The sequence below is a fragment of the Staurois parvus genome, unplaced genomic scaffold (genome assembly GCF_062004578.1).
Source record: "Staurois parvus isolate SC_StPar_1 unplaced genomic scaffold, SC_StPar_1.0 ptg000198l, whole genome shotgun sequence".
Lineage (NCBI taxonomy): Eukaryota > Metazoa > Chordata > Amphibia > Anura > Ranidae > Staurois > Staurois parvus.
In genome coordinates, this window is record NW_028317994.1 from 6,571,965 (window position 1) to 6,598,461 (window position 26,497).

The 26,497-nt window shown below is 43.1% G+C and overlaps 1 protein-coding gene across 1 annotated transcript in view; it reads right to left on the reverse strand.

Moving 5' to 3' along the window:
• Positions 1-26,497, reverse strand: part of SNAPC3 (small nuclear RNA activating complex polypeptide 3) — a 106,178-nt gene that overhangs the window by 8,321 nt on the left and 71,360 nt on the right. Inside the window, exons 5-7 of the mRNA XM_089678076.1 lie at positions 10,396-10,545; positions 9,659-9,741; positions 5,955-6,119 (exon numbers count right to left, since the gene is read on the reverse strand). Of these exons, the coding sequence (XP_089534202.1) occupies positions 5,955-6,119; positions 9,659-9,741; positions 10,396-10,545 (398 nt within the window). The remainder of the gene's footprint in view (positions 1-5,954; positions 6,120-9,658; positions 9,742-10,395; positions 10,546-26,497) is intronic.

A 26,497-nucleotide genomic window follows, 5' to 3' on the forward strand; every position in this document is an offset into this window, starting at 1 on the left:
AGTTCACCTGTAAGCTCCCCCACCCCCATCCTCCCAACTTACAGTTCAGAGTAAAATTCCTGGAATCACTCCGACTCGGGCACTGGGACAATCACTCCTCGCAGGAGCTGGTCCTGCACAGTCCTGTACAAAGCCTGAAGGGGTGCCAACAAGAGCCAAAGACCGGAGGGAAAAAAAATTTGTCCTGCAGAAAGGAACAAAACTATTTTGTAATGGAAGACAATGATTTTGGGGACCCACTTGTTGGTAACGAGGGAGGTCCATGGGCCTTAAAACAGACTAAGGTGAACCCCCCACCTTGAAAATGGGTTCAAGCCTTCATGATGAGAACCTATCCATGGGCCTGTCGGGCTTCTGAGGCCATTAATGGCCAAACGTAAGTTTCTTGATCGTGTCATCCAACGTAGCCCCAGACACCTGCCCTGGAAGGGCAGGTCCATCAGGGCCTTTTTGGAAGTCTAGTCAGCAGACCAACATTTGAGCCATAGAACCCGCTGAAGCACCACTGCTGAAACAGAGTTTGGAGAGAAGTGGAGCTGCATCAAAGGATGCTTCACAAACATACTTTAATCCCTGGACCAACTGGTCTGCCAGTTCCACATATACCTGGGGCACCTGTCTAGAAGTTAAGGCTTGTTGCAGAACCTTGGCGCATTTGGTTAGTGTCTGGGACTAAAGTGCTATGGCCAACACAGACCGTAGCACTGACCCAGCAATGGTGAACATAGAATGTGCCCCCTACTCCACCCTGTGGTTGGCGGGATCCTTAAAAGGAGGAGGATTCCTCTATCATGATCACAGTGGCCTTGTTGAGCCTAGAAATGGGAAGATACACCACAGAAAGAGACGTCCACTTCTTCAGAAGGGCCTCCTCAAAAGGGGTTACATCCCACAAAGCATTTGGAAAGTACAAGCATACACTTTGGACGCCCCAGTCCTTGTAAACAAATTTGTCAAAATATGTAGGATAAGGAAAACGTTTAACAGACCTAGCTGGGTTGTGCGTACCAAAAGGAACAGGCACCATGTCAGACTCCCCAGCAGAGTCCTTAATTAAGAATTTCTTGCACAGGATCATTGATGAACGCCTTCTCCTGTGCAAATACAAAAGCAGAATTAGGGGATGTGTCATTGCGTCTTCAGAAAACACAAAGCAGCTGAAGCCTGACACAGGTTCCAAAATGTCAGAAGATGAGGTTGATAGTGGGAGCACTTCTTGCTCGCTTTGTGTCAGAACGCCACCTCCACCCTGGAGACAAACGACTCCAAGACGACTGACAGCATGTTTAAGGGAACCAAAAAATGTCCAGGAGGAGCTCTGGAGGGGAGAAGTGCTCCTGAGGCTCTATAAGAATCAGCGTAACTAGGTGGTCATTGCCACAAACAGGGATCCCAAAAGGTACAAGGGCAAAAAAGGACACTCCTAGGCCATCCCGGTAGAGAGGGAGAAACTGCAGGAAGGACTATCCACCAGACTGCAAGAAGATATGGAAGCCACTTGTGTGCCACTGCCCTCCTCTCTCCACAGAGCTGAGCACCAGAAGTCCGAAACTGCCCCAACACCATCAGATCCCTGAGGGAAGGATGGTCATCATGTGCTACAGAATCACTGGAGAAGGCGCAGGCTTGAAAAACAACAAGACAAACTGTATGTGCACAACCTGTGTGTATAGCTTACTTAGCACTCTAATTCTAATCAAGAATCCATGAGTCCACAATGGATGGATATATAGATCCAAGAAATTTTCTGCAGCACCTGAAGATGGATGTGGGATAGAACCCCTCATGGGAATATGGAAGAAAGCACAATTACAGGGCACAAAGATTAGTAGGATCACACAATGAACACTTTATTAAACAAAGCACACTTGCATGTGAAAACCTGTAAGTCCACCACAAGGTGTCAGCATAGAATGGGAAAGCATCAGATGAAGCAACATTTGAGATGAAGAGAAGCCGATTACACAGCAGCACAGTCAAGCACGAAAGTTCTCACTGGGGCTGGAGATGTCATAGCCATCAGTAGGCACACTGCAAGCAGTCCCTGACCCATTGATAGAAAGTGAACTGGATGCACCTGGCACAGCAGGACTGTCCTCTCCATGTATAAAATCAGATACACTGCAGCCACAGCACAGTGAGACAATGTACAAGCTCAGGGTAAGAGACAAGGCTTCCGGTATTCACAAAACTCAGACAGCTGCTAGAATGAGGAATCTCCTGATGCTTGGCCTGACTGGCCTACTCACTGAGCGGACCAATGGCTCCGGACCTGAGAAGCGCTCAGAAGCTAATTTACCTAAAACTGGAGAAGGAAAGTGCCCCACATGGAACACAGTAACTGAAGGCAATTTTAAAGCCCCCCCCCCCCCTAAAAATCCAGCAGGATCCAGATGTGGTATGCTCCAAAAGCCAGGTTGAAGACATACATGCTAGACAGCTACAAATCCTTGTGGAAACTTTCAACAGTGCTAGAAAATACTCTTTATTATTGAGAATAACAAATGGAAAAGAAAAAAATTGCTAGCAAAATGACAAATTAGTATTTAAAACAGAAAAGCTGAAGAAAAGACATCCATCTTCCTAAGCCACTAGCAAAAATATTGCAGCATGTTTTCAGTGGGGGTGGGGTTTATACCCTTGGCTAGCCTACAGTTTGTTTGCCAGTGTCCAGTCCTCCTGTAGGCAGAAGTTTACCCTGAAGATATACATTTTATTTTTTTACGACATCAGCTTAAAAAAAAACCCCAATAACTTGGAAAAAAAAAAACTGGAAAACATAAAACAAAACTGGAAAACAAAAATTAAAAAAAACAAAACTTGAAAATATAAAAAAATAATGAGAAAATGTCCTCAAAGTCATTATGGTTTCTATTTAGTCCTTTTACTGCCTGGAAGGACTGTAAAGCATTAACAGCTGCCACAGCAGACTTGTTAGTTGTTCACACACTAGAGACAGTAAGGACTAGGATGACAGTTCCAGAGTCTGCACCTTTTAGAGCAAAGTAGATAATGACAGCTCTAAAACTTCTGTTGGAAAGGACTAAACTTTCCTTTAGCTAATGGTGACATATGGATGAACACATCTCCAGCTGCGGATTTTGTATTCCAACAGTCAGCCCCATTGGCTATAAAAATATCCAAACAGCATCCGCATCTTATTTCATGCAGCTGCTGTTTGGACAGCAATACTTCTCCTGGCTTCTTATACCCTGGTCACATCAAAGCCGATTTTGAAATCGTGCGACTTACAATGAAGTCGCACGATTTCAAAATCGGTTGATCTGCCGATTTCCTTGAGATTTGCAAGACATCTTGCATAGAAGTCTATGCAAATCGCAACAAAAGTAGTGCAGGCACTACTTTAGAAATTGGTGCGGCTCCAACCACATCGGAACCACACCGATATGACCGTTCTAATAGCGGACAATAGGGTGCGACTTGGCATACGATTTGCAAGATGCCTGGCATGCAAATCGCACCTGATGTGACTGGAGGCTTAACCAAAGGATGTAGGGTGGCAGGAGGCTGACAGGGCCACCAGGTGAATTTCTGCCTGTTCATCAGAAACCAGATGAAATTGCGTCTATAGCCAGCTTGTCACCAGAACAGAAACAGAGGGGAAACCTTCTAATGGAGACACTTGTTGCATTGACATCTAAGCAAGGATACATGTCCGTTTCATCTCTGGGACAAGAAGCAAAGGAAAATCTCCCCAACTTAGGACACAAATGGTAAAAATCCTGATGGGTTTTCCACTTTTACTCTATCCAAAGCTTAAAAATAGATTTAGATATGCTTTAAACCAGGCATGTCCAAAGTCCGGCCCGCGGGCCATTTACGGCCCGGGGGTCGGTTTAATACGGCCCTCCAACAGCCCTCCCTGCTCTGTGTAATGTGGCCCTCCCACGGCCCTCCCTTCTATGGCAGACAGTCTTCTGCTTGAGAGCAGAGGGCAGTGCGCATTCCTGACTGCGGCGCGTTCTCCCTGGTCTGTGTAAATGCGGCTGTCGCATGGCCCTCCTTTCTGTGGCAGACAGTCTTCTGCTTGAGAGCAGTGCGCATGCGTGACTGCGCCGCGCTGGGAGCGACAGAGGGCGGTGATGTCAGGGCCGGGCTTCCAGCGTGAAGTGTGTTTCTCTTCCCCTCCCGGCTGCCGAGCAGAGACTTCAGCTCCAGCTACCTTTTTCACCCTTCACATTAGTGCAGGTAAGTTTTTTTTTTAATTTATTTTCAATACATTGTGAAAACTCAGCTGTCAGTTGATCTTAATGTTATGAAATGAAAAGTATGTTGTTTGCAATTAACTTGGCATAAAATAATTTATTTGCATTTAATTGTAAAGGTTCAAAGAATGTTCGGAAAAATGTTCGGCCCTCCACTATGTTCACTTCATCCAATCTGGCCCTCTTTGAAAAAAGTTTGGACACCCCTGCTTTAAACAGATCTCCAAGAAACAGCTAAATGCTTTAGAATATTCCAGCGCAATATGCAAGTGCAGTTCAAGATAAAGTGGTCCTGCACTTCCTGCGCAGAGGGTATAGTATAGGCCACTGTTTCTCAACCTAGGTGAGACCAGGACCTGGGAAATTCTTGTAAACAATCTTTCTTGCCCCAACAGAAAAAAAAAAGCTTAAAACTCACACAATAAAAGAATATGTAAAATATTAACTAAAACGCTGGAAGGTTATGGGTGTCAGTCTGGAGCAATAAACACAATCAGGCATTCAGGAGATTTTTTTTTTTTTAATTTGCAGCAGCCGCAAAGCTCAGAATCACAGCTGCTGCATTTGAACAGCCTATTCCGGCTGTTACTTATCCTTCAGGTGGGCAGCTGGGGGAGGTAAAACCATGGCTCAGCTGCCTGTTTTTACCGCTTCCTGTGTCCTTGAGAAGGTTAGGAGACTGCTGTAGGTATCATGAAGGTTCTGAAGGGGATTGGGGGCAATTGTGGAGTACAGGGTCTCTGCGGTGGGCCAAGGCCTCTGTGACAGGGGGCACTGTGGGAGACTGGAGGTGGAATGGGGGGGGGGGGGGGGGGGAGTTGGAGGCAGTGCACAGGAGCACCGTGGAGAGTTGGAGGCAGTGCAGCAGCCTGGGAGGGAACCATGGGAGAGTGCTGAAAATTAGGAGCAATATGGAGAGCTGGAGGACACTGTGGAACACTTGGAGATTGGGGGTGAAGTGGAGGTCTGTAGATGCTGTAGCAGGCTAAGGACATTGTGGGGTGTTAAAGGGGCACTGTTGGGGCTCCCAAAGTTTGAAGAGCACTGCAGGCCACTGTGGGAAATTAGGGGATATGCAGTTGGTTGAGGCTCTAAGGGGGATGGGGGAAAGTGAGGGTTTAAATGCAGCAGACATTCTTCTCCTCCTTCAGGCCCACTATCAGTGCAGATACTCACCAGGAAGGAAGTATGAGACATCACTCTCCAGGGGGCACTGGTGCTGACAACCTGTCTGCTGCTGCTCTGCATCAAAGAAGGCACTGATTTACAATGGAGCAGTACTCAGATCTGGAACACTCAGTGCTCTAGCTCAGGGCACCCACTGCCATTCTGCAGCCCTGGCAACACAGCAGTTGTTCCCCTGAAAGAGTCCAGTCTGGATCAGCTTTGGCTTGGCAGTAGGGAGACTGTGACCTGTGGTCGAGAACCACTGATATGAGCCACAAAGTTAGAAGCATGTCCTGCATTTTACTAAGTGCCCATTCACCTTTGACTGGGCTTTTACCCTAGACGTCTGTGTCTACCAATGAACATTCAGGCAAATACTATGTGACTATACACCCACATATTGCACTAAACTTTCTAAAGTTAAATACATTTTGAGCAACTTTGTATACAAGAAGAAGGTGCACAGCCTTACATAATGCAAGCTATTTTTTTTTCCCAGACAAGAACTGGCTTTATATATTTTACTTTAGAGAACTGCAAAAATGCATGCCATATAATTACCGTATATCTGTAATGGTTACAATATGCTCACAATCTCCTTGATGGCAGTACAGATAAGGAAAGCCAATTTTTATGTTCAGGTCATTAAACGTATAGTCCTCCATCTTAGCTACCTGAAATTTACCATAGCCTCTGTCACGAGATTCAGCCCATTCAACTAGATTTCTGAAAAACCAAACAAGAACAATTGCAGAACAACTGTTAATAAAGCTGATCTCTGAGGAAAATAACTATTTACTGTATGCTTGTATTAGGTTTCCCTCTCCATTGCAAGGATTAGCCATTCATTTGCCTATGGGATGATGAATAAGGTTTATACTTAATGCATTCCTCACTCCTCCAGCAACCAGCATTATCCTTCACTGTCTGACACTCTAGAACAGGGGTCTCCAAACTTTCTAAACAAAGGGTCAGTTTACTGTTCATCAGACTTTAGCAGGGCAGGACTGTGGCCAGCAGGAGTGGAAAATGCCCTGACATCAGTGGAAGTAGACAATGTCTCAGGTATGGTGGTCAGTAAGATTAAAACAATTATATATGGCCTAACGGTTGTTTTTAAATCAGTGGGATGAATTATGCCCCATTGTTGGTGTCAGTAGAAGGAATAAGGCTCCATTGTTGTCAGCAGAAGACTTGTGCCCCATAATTGTTGTTAGAGGAAGAAAGAGTGCCTCACAGTGAGAGAAACAGTACCCCAAAGGCCAGATAAAGGCAAACAAAGGGCAGTTTGGAGACCACTGCTCTAGAACGTGGGTGGCCCTTGATGATCTCACATACTATAAAGGACAGCTGATCCTACATTTTACAAGACTGCATCAGAGAGAAGCAACAATTACTGCATCAAAGGCAAGAGGCTTCAGAGGACCAATCACATGAAAAGAACGAAACCTTATGGGGAGGAATAAGATAAGTATATCACCTTATTTATCCTCCTCTAGGTAAAATGAGAACTCACCCCTTACAGGAGGGAGGAGATCCACTGTAAGTAAACCTTTTTTTTACTAAACCCCAGACCATGTATTCACTATACCTGGTATCCCACAGTACACACAACATGGAAATGCAATTATTTTAGTAAATGTAAACTGCAAAATACCTTTTCTCATCAGCAGTTAGAGCAGTCTTGTGACTTCAGCAGAGCACTGGCTAAAGCTTGTATGAGCAGTTTTCTTTCTGCTCTAGAAGGATGTGAAACCTTTGACCCTCTGTCTGGATAGTGATGATTGGCCCTGTGCTGATCACATGCACCCGCCCAAGAAAAACAAAACTCTCTAACAATACACACCAAACTGAGCATGTGCATGTGACCACAGGTTCAGTCTGTATCAGGCTGACATTTGAACAAGAGGAGGGGCAGAGAATAGAGGATCAAACAGCCTTTTTACACAATGCAGAGGATTAACCCCTTAGGTTCCACAGTGAGTATAACAAGCATGCTTTACTGCATATACAGACTGATTTTACTGTCGTGGGTTTAGCACAAAAACAATATTAATTGCCCCAGAAAAAATAAATCCTGGATGACAAACTTTCCTGAAAGCTAATATATATATATTTATTTATTTATTTTATAATGGAACAGAATATGCGAACAGAGGTCAAAGAAAAAAAAAGTAGGTTTTGTTTTACCAACAGGGCTTTTATTTAAGGACATAAGATGTATGCCTATTTTGTTAATAATAAAATGCTTAAAATGAAAAGAGAACAGAGAAAGCAGCAAAGCAAGAAAAATCATGGAGAAGGGAAGAGAGGAATGTTCTGTGAAGAGCGTTGTGAGGATCAAGGACAATGTTTAATCAGTCGCCCAGGCTGAACAGTTACCATTAAGTCTGCCATAAGATGAATCAAATCTCAGATGATTCAGCAGGGACTGGCCAAGGTTCAATCCATCTATGGGTTGGGCTGGATGTACTCAAGTCCATCCATCAACCGACTTCAGTAGAACCAGCCTGTTGGATTTTTTAAATTGCAATAACTGCTGGTGACTCTAACTGCTAACAGTAATCATTGTGTTCTGCATGCAGGGAAGGCTCCCGCTGACATGACAAAATAGCTCCATGGAAGGCATTCCCCAGAGTCCAAACTTCAACCATCTAAGCAGGCTTTAAGGGACACGACTACCTGGCTGGGGATCAGCACCCCAGACCTGTATAGTACTCTTCCAGTCTGTCAGGCAATATAGAACTGCACAGAATACATTTCCAAGAGGCAACCTTACAGGCTGTCACTGCATATCCATTGCAGAGTCCGGGTAGCAGTCCTCTTGAACTGTAGGCAACAGATCTGGATATAGCCAGAACCCTGTTCCCACCATGAACTTTGAGAAGAAGCTAGCTGAGAGAAAATAAATGTGCAGAGGCTGCACAAACCTGGCCATCACCTAAGACGCTATCATAAAACTGTTGGAGAGGTTATGCCTTGGAGGGAATTCCTGCCTTTTTTTTAATTGCCAGTGTCCAATCACCTGAAGGTGGCAGCATAACCCTATCTTAATAACTTCCAGCCTCAGATAGCAGCCAGCCAGGGGAGGGAGAGATGCCAGCAGGACATGCAACAGAAGGAAAGCTTGTTTAGAACCAACCCAGTCAATAAAATGGAAAGCTTGTTTAGAACCGACCCAGTCATTACACTGGTGGGCTAAGGCAGATGTCAAAAACAAACCAATGGTGTACAACTAGGGCAAGCCTCTACGAGTTTCTGGGGCTCCACCCCTTTCTTAAGCTTGAGAAAGGGGATGGAGCTCCAGAAACACACAGCGGCCCGCCCTAGTAGTACACCATTGGTCCAATTTTTAAAACTGCTTTAGCCTGCCAGTTTAGAGACTGGGTCAGTTGTAAACAAGCTTTCCATCTGCTGCATGTCCTGCTGGCACCTCTCCCTCCCCTGGTTGACTGTCATCTGAGGCTGTGAGGTTATATGGGTTTCTGCATGCTGTTTGCCTTAAACACCAGATGTAATAGTACTTTTTTTCTAAAATGGTTTACTATACAGTTTGACCAACTCCAGCACCCTCTGTTTTTCTTGTCTGTAGACCCATCTCTGATCCTTGAAGGAGCTGCAGGAGTTTTTAGGATTTTTCTTACCCCTCCTCCAATTCCCTTTGGATTTTGTTGGTTTTTTTTCATCATGGATACTGTGTACACATTTTATGCTGTAACCCTATCATAATGGATATGATGATCCAATTTATCCGGGGATGTATGACAAAGAAACCTTCATTTTACAATTTTAACTTATACTGAAGAAGAGGAAAAAAAACACACAGGTCAGCAAGGTAACACTGTTCAACAGGTAAAAAGTTTTGGGCATAAAATTAGCTAATCTTACATAATTTTGGGGTGCTGAAAACGAAAATGACCCTAAAAAATGTTGATTGGCTCTAGTTTCCATGATATATTCACCCATCTAATGACGTAAGCCATTCAAAATTATGATGCAACTTCAGCTGCATATTGCGCAATTGATACTGGTGACCAATAGAAAATTGCATGTATACTGAGATGATGCAATATTAGCCTTTAATTGCATCACTTCACTGCATAAAAGCTGCAGTATCTGATTATAATCAAGAATACAAAGAGTGGCTAAAACTGTAGTAATGCCAAAAACTGCAAAAAAAAGACAATGAAATATACTGTTTTTTTTTTAATCCAGGTTATGAATATTCATAACACAATTCAAATAATCCTTTAGATGCATTGTACCTGCTTAGATCTCTGCACTCTGGATACCTCATATCATTGTAAAATATACCTTCAAAATAAAAGAATGCGGATTTGAAAAGATCCTACAAAAAAAAAAAAAAAAAGAAAGGAAATATTTGTATAATATAAAACAGTTCAAATTCAAAAAACTTACTAAAAGAGGAAAGGGTTAGAATTTCAGTTATGTTTTCATTGTTAGTCAAGGCATCCAGCTATGGAGATGTACCCTCGCTACTAACGCTGCAGACCATTGCCACATAGACAGAAAGTGTTGGAAAATCCAAGATTTGAAAACGGTCATCAGGAGTGAAGGGAATCTTCCAACAAGGGTACGTGTCCCAATAAAAAAACTGCCTATAAGGGGAATTCCCCTCACTTTGAAGACATTTCCTGATGTGTCTACATATGGCCCTGATGTTAGGAGTGAATAGTTCAAAAGGCACAACACTCTAACAAAGCAAGAATTAAACTTGTAGTAGTTGCTGGACTAAAAATGACAAAATGGCAATGTTAACATTCAAATCCATGCCTTCAAATACACATGGATATGTCCATATATAACGATACCGATGAATCACCAAATCAATAATACTAGCTGAAAACTGTAATATTTCAGGATATGTCAGCAATCAAAGTTTTCATGTACAAAATACATTGAATTTCTTCATCTCATCTCCTTGCTTCTTTTTACATCTAGACCCCAGCAATAAAAACTCATTGTACCCCGGTGCTGTTACCTTGCAGATATTTTCAGGAGCCAAATCTGGATTGTTACTGAACTCCCCTCCAATTTGCAAGTCACTGACACACTTGATGGCATCTCTCAATTCTGTAAGCTTCTGGCTGCCAAGCACTAATATGGTCTCATAGGGTTTGTATTCTTTGTGCTGTAATAGAATAAAGCGTGGCAATACTGAAGACAAGGCAATAAATATACTTTTGTACTCTTAGAATAAACCAAAATATTAATAGGACCTTCTAAATGGAAAATAAAAAAAACACACCAACATGAAGCTAACTTGAAAGTAAAACCACACAAATTTTTGCACAAAGAAGCAATACAAATTGAAACCAACAAAAAACTGCACACACAGTTTTCAGAACACAGGAAAGCATACATACATTTAAAATTAATGCTCTCCACTAAATGCATCCATTGAAGAAAAGCGACCACTAGGTCAAATTAAAGGCACAAAGAGCTTGCAGTTAAATTACTCCAATATTTACAAAGTACTGGGCAGGTTATTGCCTAGGAAGGTTTGCCAGGCAGGGTCACTTGTCTTGCTAAGCCAAGGTTGATATAACAAGGTTGTCAAACCATTTTTGACAGCAGGATCTACTATTCTAAATACGTTTAGGAATGGATTCCACCATTTATGCAAGTTTAGGTGGGACAACAGCTTTTCATTTCAGAAGAAAACTTTCCATGCTTAAAGAATCTAATAGTTTTTTCAGGCAGAAGATAACATCGAGGAAGTCTCCAAGATCCTCTCTGATGCCCGCCTCACCACCTGCCCCCTCGACCCTATCCCCTCACAACTCCTACGACCTTCCTCCCCCTCCATCCTACGCTCCCTCACCCACATCTTCAATCTCTCCCTCTCCTCAGGCACTTTCCCCTCCCCTCTGAAACATGCACACATCACCCCCATACTTAAAAAGCCCTCCCTGGACCCCAATGACCCGAACAACCTCAGACCCATCTCCCTGCTCCCATTTACATCTAAACTCCTCGAGCGCCTCGTCTACACTCACCTATGCTCTCACCTCAACGACAACAACCTCCTCGATCCTCTACAGTCTGGCTTCCGTCCCCTACCGAAACCGCCTTACTCAAACTCTCCAACAACCTTCTAACCGCCAAAGCTAATGGCCACCATTCAGTGCTCCTATTCCTTGACCTCTCTGCGGCCTTCGGCACAGTCGACCACCCCCTCCTCCTCAAAAAAACTACACTCCCTCGGCCTCAGAGATTCTGCTTTCTCCTGGCTCTCATCCTACCTGTTACAACGCTCCTTCAGCGTTACCTATAATGCTACCACCTCCCCCTCACTCCCCCTCTCTGTTGGGGTCCCTCAAGGCTCTGTCCTTGGGCCCCTTCTCTTCTCCATCTACACCTCCTCCCTTGGCCAACTCATACACTCTCACGGCTTCAACTACCACCTCTATGCCGACGACACACAAATCTATCTCTCAACCCCCCACCTCACCCCCTCAGTCTCTGCCCGAATCACACACCTACTGAGCAACATATCAGACTGGATGTCACTCCACTTCCTTAAACTAAACCTCTCCAAAACCGAGTTTCTTGTCTTCCCCCCAGCCCAGACACCCCCCCCATTGACTTCTCCATCACATCCAACAACGCCACCATCAAACCCACCCTGCAGGCCAGAGTACTTGGTGTCATTGTGGACTCCAACCTATCCTTCCAGCCCCAATTCCAATCTTTAACAAACTCGTACAGACTCCTCCTTCGCAACATCGCCAAAATACGCACGTTCCTAACCCCAGAAAACACTAAACAGCTCATCCACTCCCTCATCATATCACGACTCGACTACTGCAACTCCCTCCTCACCGGCCTGCCTCGCCGCTGGCTATCCCCGCTTCAGTCAATCCTGAATACGGCTGCCAGACTCATTCACCTTTCCAACCGCTCCATTTCCGCCACCCCCCTCTCCCAATCCCTCCACTGGCTTCCGATTGCGCAACGGATCAAATTCAAAATCCTAACACTGACGTACAAAGCTGTCCACCATACTGCCCCGAACTACATCACTGACCTAATATCCAAGTACCGCCCAGCACGCACACTCCGCTCCTCACAAGACCTCCTTCTCTAGTTCCCTGGTCTCCTCTTCCCATGCCCGCCTCCAGGACTTCTCCAGGGTGTCACCCATCCTCAGGAACCCCCTGCCCCAACCCATCAGATTATTACCTACTCTCCTCTCCTTTAGGCGCACCCTGAAAACCCATCTCTTCAAGGAAGCCTACCCCACCCCCTGCTAACTTGCCAACCTCCTCCACTCTTCCTACCACTCCATCCCCCACAGCTATCTCCTCCTGTACCACTATCCCCTTCCTCCTAGATTGTAAGCTCGAAAGAGCAGGGCCCTCAATCCCCTCATGTTTTGCATTGTGTTGGTATTGTTCTGTCACATGTTCTGTCCCCCTTTGTAATGTACAGCGCTGAGTGAATTATTGGCGCTTTATAAATACTGTATAATAATAATAATAATAATAAATGTGTCAATGAACCACAATAAAGAAAGCTCTGGGGGTATTGGGACCCATAAATCTAAGTCTGGCTATCAGAAGATTATACACATAGGACCAATAAAAAGAACTTTAACCACTTCCAGACCGGACACTTTTACCCCCTTCCTGACCAGGCTAATTTTCAGCTTTCAGTGCTCTCACATTGTGAATGCCAGTTACTCAGGCAAACGACACTGTATCCAAATGAAATTTTTATCATTTTTTTCACACAAATAGAGCTTTCATTTGGTGGTATTTAATCACCACTGGGGGTTTTATTTTTTTCTAGAAAAGTGGAAAAAGACTGAAAATTTTGAAAATAAACATGTTTTTCTTCATTTTTGTTACTAGATTTTGCAAATAAATATACTTTCTTCATTAATTTAGGCCAAAATCCATTGTGCTACCTTTGTTTGGTAGAAATAACCCAAATCAGTTTGTATTATTTAGTCTGTATTAAAGTTATAGAGTCCACAGACCACGGTATATATATTTGATATATTTGAAAATTTATCAATCCTGATGTACTGGCTACCTATATAGTTTCTCAGGGCCCTAAAATGCCAGGACAATACAAATACCCCCCAAATGACCCCTTTTTGGAAAGTAGACAGTCTGAGGTATTTAATGAAAAGCAAGGAGAGTTTTTTGAAGTTGTAATTTTTTGCAAATTTTTTAAGGGGAAATGATGAAAGTAAATAATTTTAATTTTTTTTTCACAAAGTTGTCATTTTAACAAGTTCTTTCTCTCACACGGCATAGGCATACTTGCAGTTACACCCCAAAACACATTCTGCTACTCTTCCTGAGTATGGTGATACCAAATGTGTGAAACTTTTTCACAGCCTAGCCACATAGAAGGGCCCCACATCCAATAAGCACCCTTAGGCGTTCTAGGGGCAAAAATTACACATCTAATTTCTTGACTGTCTATCACAGTTTTGGAGGTCCTGGAGTACCAGGACAAAGGAATTACCCACAAAATGACCCCATTTTGGAAAGAAAACAACCCAAGGTATGTTTTAAGAGTCATTTGGAGTCTTCTGAATACTGCATTTTTTGCCAAACGTTTTTGGAAAATGTGAAAAGAAGATGAAAATGTATTTTTTTCTATGCAAAGTTGCCAGTCTATGAGATATATCTATTACACAACATAGGCATACTTAAAATTACACCCCAAAACACATTCTATAACTCTTTCTGAATATGGCGAAACCAAATGTGTGAGACTTTTTCACAGTCTGGCCACATAGGGGGGCTCCACATCCAATAAGCACCTTTTGGAGTTCTAGGGGAAAAAATGACACATCTAATTTCTTGACTACCTAATGCCATTTTGGAGGTCCTGGAGCATCAGGACAATGGAATTACCCACAAAATGACCCCATTTTGGAAAGAAAACACCCCAAGGTATATTTTAAGAGTCATGTGGAGTCTTCTGAAGACTGCATTTTTTGCCAAAAGTTTTTGGAAAATGTGAAAAGAAAATGAAAATGTTTTTTTTTTTACGCAAAGTTGTCAATCTATGAGATATTTCTATTATACAACATAGGCATACTTAAAATTACACCCCAAAACACATTCTATAACTCTTCCTGAATATGGCGATACTAAATGTGTGATCAGAGACACCGTGAGCTGGCAGGCAATGTTTTGTGAGTGTGTGTGTGTGTAAACTGTGTGCAAAGACTAAAAAGTACTCACAGTTTGCTGTAATGGCTCTCAGGTGATCAGGACTGGTATGGTGGTGATCAGGACCCGTGGGTTTGGCAGCGATCAGGATCCAATGATGTGGCGGCGATCAGAACCCGCTGGTATGGCGGGGATCAGGACCCACTAGTTTGGTGGTGATCAGGATCTGCTGGGGTGGTGATCAGGACCTGCTGGTATGGCTGTGATCAGGATCTGCTAGTGTGGCGGCGATCAGGACCCGCTGGTATAGCTGTGATTGGGACCTGCAGGTGTGGCGGTGATCAAGACTTGGTGGTATGATGATCAGGACCTGGTAGTGTGGAGGTGATCAAGACCTGCTGGTGTGGAGATCAGGGACACTGGGACGCTATGCAGTGATCAGGGACACAGCTGGGCCGCTGTGTGGCGATCAGGGACACTGACGATCAGGGACACTGACGATCAGGGACACTGACGATCAGGGACACTGGCGATCAGGGACACTGGCGATCAGGGACAGTCAAGGACACTTGTGATCAGGGACAGAATCAGGGACACTTGTGGTCAGGGACAGACAGTCAGGGACACTTGTGGTCAGGGACAGACAGTCAGTCAGGGACACTTGTGATCAGGGACAGACAGTCAGGGACACTTGTGATCAGGGACAGACAGTCAGGGACACGTGATCAGGGACACTGATCAGGGACAGACAGTCAGGGACACGTGATCAGGGACACTGATCAGGGACAGACAGTCAGGGACACGTGATCAGGGACAATTAGGGACACTTGCGATCAGGCTTGCTCAGGCTATCCGGCTCCTTCTCTCACAGATAGAACTCCGTGTGAGGAGAAGGAGCCGGAAGCCGCACCATGCGGCTTCTGTTTACATTTAGACTGTGTCCTTATTGGACACAGTTGGTCACATGGTACAGGACGATTTCATTGGTCCTGTACCATGTTACCTGATCCCCTGTATCTGAGGGACCCGGCGATCTCTGGGCACGCGCGTGCGCGGTCAAGGGGGCGGAAGCCGCACCATGCGGCTTCTATTTACATTAAGACTGTGTCCTTATTGGACACAGTCGGTCACATGGTACAGGACGGTCCTGTACCACGTCAGGTGATCGCCGGGATCCGAGGGACACGGCGATCACCGGGCTCGCGGGTGCGCGCTCTAGGAGCCGCGCACGAGCCTCGGATGCGGGCGGCCGTTTATAAACGGCCACCCGACCCTGCACTGCCACCGTCCAGCCGTTTATATACAACGGCCGGTCAGGAAGTGGTTAAGGACAAGTCTAAAAATTTTGAAATGTCAGGCAAATCAAACCTCCTATGGTAAATGGCACTATTAGCTTCACAGGAGCGTAATACAACTGAGATATTTAACCATTAGCCGCCCGGCCAATGGCCGTTTGGCGGCTTCAAAAGTGCTTCAGCATTCCGGGTGCACGCCATTTGGCGTGCTCCCGCACATGCGCAGTTTGCGCTAATGCAGAGCCGCGCAGCGGCGCGATCTGTCACCGGCCGTGTACCTCGGACACGGCCGATGACAGATCTGAGTACCGGCCCCCGTTGCTGGTACCATGTGACCTGCTGTGACCAATCACAGCAGGTCACATGACAGTTGTATACAATGGATGGCTTCATTCATGCCATCCATTGTATAGTAGTGCCTAGCTGTGAATGGTCACAGCTAATCATATGCACATGTCATGTGATTAGCTGTGACCAAATCACAGCTAAGCACAAAAAAAAAAAAAAAAAAAACAGAGTGTCAATCTATGAGATATTTCTATTATACAACATAGGCATACTTAAAATTACACCCCAAAACACATTCTATAACTCTTCCTGAATATGGCGATACTAAATGTGTGATCAGAGACACCGTGAGCTGGCAGGCAATGTTTTGTGAGTGTGTGTGTGTGTAAACTGTGTGCAAAGACTAAAAAGTACTCACAGTTTGCTGTAATGGCTCTCAGGTGATCAGGACTGGTATGGTGGTGATCAGGACCCGTGGGTTTGGCAGCGATCAGGATCCAATGATGTGGCGGCGATCAGAACCCGCTGGTATGGCGGGGATCAGGACCCACTAGTTTGGTGGTGATCAGGACCTGCTGGTATGGCTGTGATCAGGATCTGCTAGTGTGGCGGCGATCAGGACCCGCTGGTATAGCTGTGATTGGGACCTGCAGGTGTGGCGGTGATCAAGACTTGGTGGTATGATGATCAGGACCTGGTAGTGTGGAGGTGATCAAGACCTGCTGGTGTGGAGATCAGGGACACTGGGACGCTATGCAGTGATCAGGGACACAGCTGGGCCGCTGTGTGGCGATCAGGGACACTGACGATCAGGGACACTGACGATCAGGGACACTGGCGATCAGGGACACTGACGATCAGGGACAGTCAAGGACACTTGTGATCAGGGACAGACAATCAGGGACACTTGTGGTCAGGGACAGACAGTCAGGGACACTTGTGGTCAGGGACAGACAGTCAGTCAGGGACACTTGTGATCAGGGACAGACAGTCAGGGACACTTGTGATCAGGGACAGACAGTCAGGGACACTTGTGATCAGGGACAGACAGTCAGGGACACGTGATCAGGGACAATTAGGGACACTTGCGATCAGGCTTGCTCAGGCTATCCGGCTCCTTCTCTCACAGATAGAACTCCGTGTGAGGAGAAGGAGCCGGAAGCCGCACCATGCGGCTTCTGTTTACATTTAGACTGTGTCCTTATTGGACACAGTTGGTCACATGGTACAGGACGATTTCATTGGTCCTGTACCATGTTACCTGATCCCCTGTATCTGAGGGACCCGGCGATCTCTGGGCACGCGCGTGCGCGGTCAAGGGGGCGGAAGCCGCACCATGCGGCTTCTATTTACATTAAGACTGTGTCCTTATTGGACACAGTCGGTCACATGGTACAGGACGGTCCTGTACCACGTCAGGTGATCGCCGGGATCCGAGGGACACGGCGATCACCGGGCTCGCGGGTGCGCGCTCTAGGAGCCGCGCACGAGCCTCGGATGCGGGCGGCCGTTTATAAACGGCCACCCGACCCTGCACTGCCACCGTCCGGCCGTTTATATACAACGGCCGGTCAGGAAGTGGTTAAGGACAAGTCTAAAAATTTTGAAATGTCAGGCAAATCAAACCTCCTATGGTAAATGGCACTATTAGCTTCACAGGAGCGTAATACAACTGAGATATTTAACCATTAGCCGCCCGGCCAATGGCCGTTTGGCGGCTTCAAAAGTGCTTCAGCATTCCGGGTGCACGCCATTTGGCGTGCTCCCGCACATGCGCAGTTTGCGCTAATGCAGAGCCGCGCAGCGGCGCGATCTGTCACCGGCCGTGTACCTCGGACACGGCCGATGACAGATCTGAGTACCGGCCCCCGTTGCTGGTACCATGTGACCTGCTGTGACCAATCACAGCAGGTCACATGACAGTTGTATACAATGGATGGCTTCATTCATGCCATCCATTGTATAGTAGTGCCTAGCTGTGAATGGTCACAGCTAATCATATGCACATGTCATGTGATTAGCTGTGACCAAATCACAGCTAAGCACAAAAAAAAAAACAGAGTGAATCGATTTCATTCAGGTAAATGCTTGCTTATAGCAAAGTAATTCTTTGCTATAAGCAAATTGTGTAAAAAAAAAAAATACTGATCACTTCCCCAAAGTAGTACAATGTTACTATGGTAACATTGTACTACTTTGGTCATAGTAAAATATGAAAAAAAATCTTAAAAAAAATAAAAAAAAAGTAATAAAAAAATTTAAAATAAAAAAAATAATTTTTCATACTGTCACCAGTCAGTGTCCCTGTTCACCGCCATGCCAGTTATATGATGACGCTGTACTGCACTTGTGACAGTATGTAAAAAAAAAAATAGTGAAAATGTTTTAAATTTTTTCATTTTCCGAAAAATTATGACAAAAAAATACAACTTCAAAAAACTCGCCATGCCTCTTATGAAGTACGTCGGACTGTCTACTCTGCAAAAAGGGGTAATTTGGGGGATATCTGTACTATTCTGACATTCTTGGACCTCAAGAAATTAGATTGGCTGTCAGTACTTCAGGATTGATCAATATTCAGATATATACCATAGTTTGTGAACTCTATAACTTTCCTACAAACTAAAAAATACATCCTAATTTGGGTTATTTTCACCAAAGACATGTAGCAGAATACATCTTGGCCTAAATTTATGAAGAACAATTATTTATTTGTAAACTTTTATAACAGAAACAAAGAAAAACGTGTTTTTTTTTCAAAATTTTTGTTTTTTTTTGTTAATTTAGCAAAAAATAAAAACCCCAGCGGTGATTAAATACCACCAAAAGAAAGCTCTAGTTGTGTGAAGAAAATGATAAAATTTTAGTTTGGGTACAATGTTGTATGACCACGCAATTGTTATTCAAAGTGTGAGAGCGCTGAAACGTGAAAAATGTCCTGGGCAGGAAGGTGTAAAATTGCACGGTATTGAAATGGTTAAATTGTATAAAAATTAAATCAGCAGTACCGAATAAAAAACCAGTAACATTAAACCAGACTGGTTCAAAGCCATCCCAGAGGTCCTTACTCAAAAAATGGTTTCTAATGCCTTAAATTTGGAGTTAATTACAAAACAAAAACTCCACAATGACAGTGCAACAAAAAGAGGATATTTTACACCAATGTCCCTGCAGCACTAACAAATGTTTTCTTGTTTATTAACTGGTTAATTTAGGCTGAAATAGTTTTGTCTACCACTACATAGGCACTACTGGATACGTATTTAGTCACTAAATTGATATACCCTTTCTCTTAATATGTGAAGCAGTGGATTGCACCAGGCATGACACACTTTTGACTAAGCTGAAGGGGTGGGGCTTAGCGAGAAAATACAGGCAGAACATGTAGGACCTGTGAATATATCAAATATCAGGGGCATTTAAATCTGTTTGGTAGTTTGTCTCAGAACAGGAAGGAAAACATTGTAGATAATGCTTAATGTGGAATATCAGAGACAGATAAACGCAGCATCTGAATATTTGTAGACCAGGGCACTTCCTGAAATTAAAGAGTAGATAGACGAGGGAGAGATTCCAGAAAAAGCAGTGTGAACTAGAAGGGGACACTGAAAGAAGTGTGTGTGTACACTGAGGATGCCAGAGAATGTAGTTGTAAGCGGTGGAAGGAGAGCTGCCAGAGTAACTACTGTCCACAATACTGTCAGCTATTGCAGACAGTGTGGGAAGAGCTAAAACAGAAGGCGAGGCGATACACGCACTGGAGAAAGAACTAGAACACAGAGGTGCACAGGTTTTAGAGGACACTGCTAAGGAAAATATGTCTGGGCTCTATTCTATCCACTGACAACTCAAAGGAAACAGTTTTAGAATCCCCACAAAGTCAGGAAGTTTTAATCCATTCATTCCCATTAAAATCATAGTATTTAGGATGTGTTATTTCTTGGGAGATTTGTTCTCTTCCTGTTATCATGAACACTATCAACTGAATATTTCAGAAATCATTTTCAAGCACCTTTTTCAAAGCTAATTGTATGCTATAGTTACGAATACAACCTTTTTGACAAAAATAATAAATGCACTTTTTTTTGCAGGTAAAGAAAGTGCATTTATTATTTTTCTCCAAGGGAGCCTGGAAAGCATTGCACCAGTGATTAGTAGATCGCTGATGCTATGCAGGTCACCTACAGACCTGTTATAAACAATTCAAGCCATTCTTATCACAAAAATATTTTTATTTTTGCTTAATATTTTTTTTAATATATCTTTATTTGTATAATTTTATGTTCCTGATTTTATATATATTTTTTTGATAAGAATGGCTTAAATTGTTAATATTAACCATATGAGGGTGAATCATATACATGGAAGTATGAATCCTTTTACCATATCCAAACAATTGGACTCAGAAGCATGATGCCTCTTACCAGATTTGATTAATTAGGCTTTATGGTAATTTTTTACCATCCCTGTGATGAGGGTGTCGCAAACGTGCGCAACACACAGTGAAGGACGCAGACTACATTTTATTAAGAGTATCCATTTCTCCTTTATTCTTCTTCGCCCTCCCTTCCTGAGAGGCCCAGCGACATGTGGCCAGTATGTGTGTGAGTTAGGAATGTCACAGGAGGGTCATAGGAGCTGTAAAAGCCCCCAAGAGAGTTGGAGTCTCTCTGTCCACAGAACCTGCCAATTGTAACACCTCCTAAGAGATAAGGCAAGTTTCTCAGGAGTTGAAAGAGATTCTAACCTCATAAAACCTAACTCTGTGTAGGTGACAGAATCAGATAACTTCTGGTAAATCCATTTTTCCCCTATGTCTCATATCTTGGAATATGAGAGACGTACATAAAAACCGGACACCTCTTCAGATGGCCAATGAGCAGATGAACAGTTTGATGGCTCAATCGCCTTGTCTTGGACACTCAGGGAAGCAGAAACATAGATCTCGTGAACCGTGCAGTATTTAATGTCATAATTCATATCTAATTAATCCTCAGACTTGTCTGCATAATACTCTACCCACGGGTGGACTGTCACTTGTGCAGATGAAAAGTTATAGGCAAATATGAGTTATGGGAGATTTTTGCTCTAGTTGAGTCATCCACCCATATTTCCACGCCCTAAGTAGAGATTGGCCCTTGACTGCAGAGCCACCCCCCTGCTGGGGACTTTAAAACAGGCTGTCAGGCCTAAGAGGAGAGAAGGTGAAGAATTCTCCCATTTTTTTCCATCGTAACATAGGGAGATCAAAGCACCCTTCTGCTCTGAAACTTGGTTTTATATATATATATATATATATATATATATATATATATATATATATATATAGAGAGAGAGAGAGAGAGAGAGAGAGAGAGAGAGAGAGCTTAGTTACATCTTTGTTCTGTAAATATTTTTTATTGCTCCTGTTTGACCTTTCAGTAATAAATCTTTCTTTCTGTAAGTGTTTCTATAGCTCTGTATTGCAACTCACGAATTCCTGCCTCTAAAGAGACGCTACTGTGGTTGTTTAAACCTCTGTAGAACCGGCCTGAGGACCATTTTATACAGACGATTATCTCAATCATTATAGTGTTATAGCTGATAATGCAGAGTTTCCACTTTCTCTGTACAAAAAGGAGGTGGTGGCAGTGTGAAGGGTTAATTGCGTAATTAACCTGACCTAGTAACAATCGCTCAGGCTGCCGGTACATGGATCTGTGATCCATTAGCTGGAAAATCGTTGTGCAGGGTGCAGCTGGGTGTGGCATTGTTACGCCTATCACATCGCGGTTTTAGATCGTCTAGCCCTTCAGTCACGAGTTTGGGTGAGGTGGTCTGGGGTCTGACGCGCGATAGTGACAGAGGGTATAAAAGGAGTTTCCAAGATGGAGGCAGCTATGCTTCCTGATGACATAATGCATTGAAGCCTGGCCGCTGTCATAATTTCCGGTCCCTTCTACACGTCACTTCTGGTGATCGGTTCCTGACTCATGGAACGCAGGCCAGCTGTAATACAGCAAATGTTGTGGCGCAGTATCTGTGATTCAATCTGTGTCTTATTTTGTTACCTGGGGGGCACAATACCATGTGAGTGCAATACTTAGATTGATTCCATTAGACATATCATACTATGGCAACGATCTTTTCTCTTCTTTTTTGAGCACATATGGGGTTGATACCCCTCTCTGTACTGTCAAAATATTGCAAGAGTCTGCTGTTTTTTTCCATTCCCCTTCAATATGATGATCTTATGTGGATATTGAACATGCTGGTTGTGATGGGCATCTGGTAAGTTGCCAACCTCAGTACACGTGGTGAAGGATTATTGAATCACCTGTATTGCTTGTGTTTCGTGAGAACATGGAAAATAAGTTCTCTATCAGTATATTACTGCACTGATTATCTATTCAGTGGACACGTCACTTATTTATTTCATGTAATTATATGAATTATTTTTATTACACTGATTTATTTAGTCTACTTATGAGTAGTTGATATATTCAATGTTTATGCATGTATTCTGTATTATTTAGAGATTACTGCATATAATAATCTTATTTTTTATTGTTTTCATCCATATCTTATAGAATTTATGAGGGCACATTTACTGGAGATAAGCACTTTTTTTTTTTTGTTTATTGATATCGACTCCTGTGCACTTCAGCATGCGCTGACCCCGCTTTGTCATTTTATGTGGCCTACCACTTCATGGCTGAGTTGCTGTTGTTCCCAGTTGCTTACACTTTGTTATAATACCACAGACAGTTGAGCGTGGAATATTTAGTAGCAAGGACATTTCACGGATAGACTTACAGTGGGTATAAACAAACCTGTTAAAATGTCAGGTTTCTGCGATATAAAAAAATTAGACAAAGATAAAACATTTCAGAACTCTTTCCATCTTTAATGTAACCTATAAACCATACAACTCAGCTGAACAACAAACTGAAATCTTTTAGGTGGAGGGAAGTAAAAATAAAAAACTAAAATAATATGGTTGCAAAAGTGTGCACACCCTTAAACTAATACTTTGTTGAAGCACCTTTGGATTTTATTACAGCACTCTTTTTGGGTATGAGTCTATCAGCATGGCACATATTGACTTGGAAATATTTGCCCACTCTACCTTGTAAAAACACTCCAAATCTGTCAGATTGCGAGGGCATCTCCTGTGCACAGCCCTCTTCAGATCACCCCACAGATTTTCGATCGGATTCAGGTCTGGGCTCTAACTGGGCCATTCCATAACTTCCATCTTCTTCTGGTGAAGCCATTCCTTTGTTGATTTTAATGTATGCTTTGGGTCATTGTCATGCTGAAAGATGAAGTTCTTCTTCATGTTCAGCTTTCTAGCAGAAGCCTGAAGTTTTTGTGGCAATATTGACTGGTATTTGGAACTGTTCATAATTCCCTCTACTTGGCTAATGCAGGCCATAGATGGGGAGAAAAACGGCAGATTTTCAGCCGATTAACGAACTATCGGTCGGTCTAAAAAACTTACCTGACCACAAATTATTACGAAAATTGGCCGATTAATGAGTAACCTATAACGGGAAATGATGTCATTTTGTGGCCTTTGTGATCCTTTTTCGGAAAATGATCGTTCGTTTTTGACCATCAATGAGGATAAAGTCGGGCGTTTTTCGAAAATTTTCCAACATCACCGATAATCTGAAAGTCCAAAATACACGAAAAACGGCCGACAAAATCGTCCACCAACGATAAGATAATCGGCCGGTTTTATTTTCGGACGAAAAATCGGCCGTTTTTCTCCCCATCTATGGCCTGCATAAGACCCCAATTCCAGCTGAAGAAAAACAGCCCCAAGCACCACCATGCTGCACTTTGGGTGTGGTGTTCTTTTGGTGATGTGCAGTGTTGTTTTTGCGCGAAACATATCTTTTGGAATTGCCTTGGAAATTCTTTTGTACCCTTCTCCTGACTGATACAGTTTAACAATGAGATCCCTCTGATGCTTTGGAAGCTCTCTGCGGACCATGGCTTTTGCTGTATGATGCGAAGAAATTGTCAGGAAAGACCTATTAGAACAGCTGAACTTTATTTGGGGTTAATCAGAGGCACTTTAAATGATGGCAGGTGTGTACTGACTCCTATTTAACATGATTTTGAATGTGATTCTGAATACAGCTACATCCCCAGTTATAAGAGGCTGTGAACACTTATGCAACCACATTATTTTAGTTTACGTTTACTTCCCTCACTAAAAGATTTCAGTTTGTTTTTCAATTGAGTTGCACAGTTTATAGGTCACATTAAAAGGTGGAAAAAGTTCTGAAATGATTTATCTTTGTCATTTTTTTTTACATGACAGAAACCTGACCTTTTATATCCACTGTATGGCACAGGTGGCAACCTATCACGGTACCATGCTTGAATGCACTTAGCACCTGAGAGCGACCCATTCTTTCACAAATGTTTGTAGAAGCAGTCCGGATGCCTAGGTGCTTGACTGTACCTGTGGTGACTGGAACACCTGAATCCAATGATTTGGAGGGGCAATTTTATATATATATATAAAATAAATATATATATATAAAATAAATATATATATATATATATATATATATATATATAAATAATTCGGCCTGTCCTCAACTCTGTAATTCTGACACTCAAACCCTCAAACATATGAGGCAAAGAAAGGGGATAATCATAGTAAAAGTATCTTTCATTAACCATTAAACAAAACCATAAGAAGGTGAACATGGCCCATTCACATCTGGGGGTATTGGATTGTGAGCAGAATTGCTGCATTTCTGCCCACGATTCCAAAACGCACTGCTAAAATGACAAATTGCACAACACATGTGCAGGTGCCATTCATTTTCAGTGACATCTAAAACGCGGTGTGGTTCTTCTGCATTTGGCGCACGATAACTCGCACTGCATTTGCGGCACACCCCATCACATGGCGCTTGTCGCCCAACAAGTGGCAGAAGCTTCTTTTGGGGTGGCAAGGTTTGTGAGATTGAAGCGATTTATCACAAGACAACAAATTATCACAATAACAGCAAAACCATTGCCATTGAAAATTAATGGTGATTTTGCCCAGGATGCACCCACAAATGGGGCCTAAGGGTTTGTTCACATGAGCGGCCAGGGGCTGTAAAATCAGGTGGATGAGCCACAGCTTTACTAGGACAAGATCACTCAACAGATTAAGGGCATGAAGCTACTCAAGGGTGTACAAAGGCAAAAAAATAAATGGCATGTGGCTTTTGCCAGTGGTACCACCAATAAACATGACCCATCCAAATGAGGGCTGAAGGCTAACATGATCTCTCCACCTCCTATCAGATGTCCTCTGAAAAGCAATCCACCGTAGATTGCTTTTCAGAGGATCGGCTATGTTACATGCACACGTGAATGAGCCCTTACAAAACATAAGTGCTTTCCCAGCACTAAGAGATAAACTGTTTAAACAACTAAAAGTCAAGTGCACTGATAGCTCCAGAGCTTTCTCTTACTGCATACCACTGCCTCTTCTTCATGAAATTACATTACTGTGCATAGACTCCCTCTGGACACCATCCTCTCAGAGTTAGCCTTAATTACCACCAGTTTCCTAATATGAAAACTGGTGGTAATTCTTTAGGAATTGTTGCTAACAGTGACAGGTTCTTAAAGTCCTAGTAGTAATAGCTACCTAGGTATTTGATTTTAGCATGGATATAATTCCACATTAACCACTTGCCCTCCGGAAGACTGACCCCCCCTTCATAACCAGGCCATTTTTTGCTATTCGGCGCTGCGCTATTTCAACTGGTAATTGCAGTCATACAACGCTGTACCCAAATTAAATTTATGTTCTTTTTTCACACAAAGAGCTGTCTTTTGGTGATATTTTATCACCACTGGGTTTTTTATTTTTTGATATATATGAAAAAAATATATTTTCTACTTTCAGTTATAAACAAAATATACAATGAACTCAAAGTTAGTCATAAATTTAGGCCAAAATGTATTCTGCTACGTCTTTAGTAAAAATAATCCCAATACGTGTATATTGTTTGTGTGAAAGTGGTAGCGTCTACAAACTATGCTATATACAGCGGGTAAAATAAGTATTGAACACATCACCAATTTTCTCAGTAAATATATTTCTAAAGGTGCTATTTACATGAAATGTTCACTACATGTCAAAGAAAGATACAAAGAAACCAAAACAAATAGGTTCAGAAATTAAGTTATGTGCAATAAAATGGAATGACACTGGGAAAAAGTATTGAAGACGCTAACTGAAATTTATTCCAATACCTGATACAAAATCCTTTGTTAGTAATAACAGCTTCAAGATACCTCATGTATGGAGAAACTAGTCGTACGCATTGCTCAGGTGTGATTTTGGACAATTCTTCCA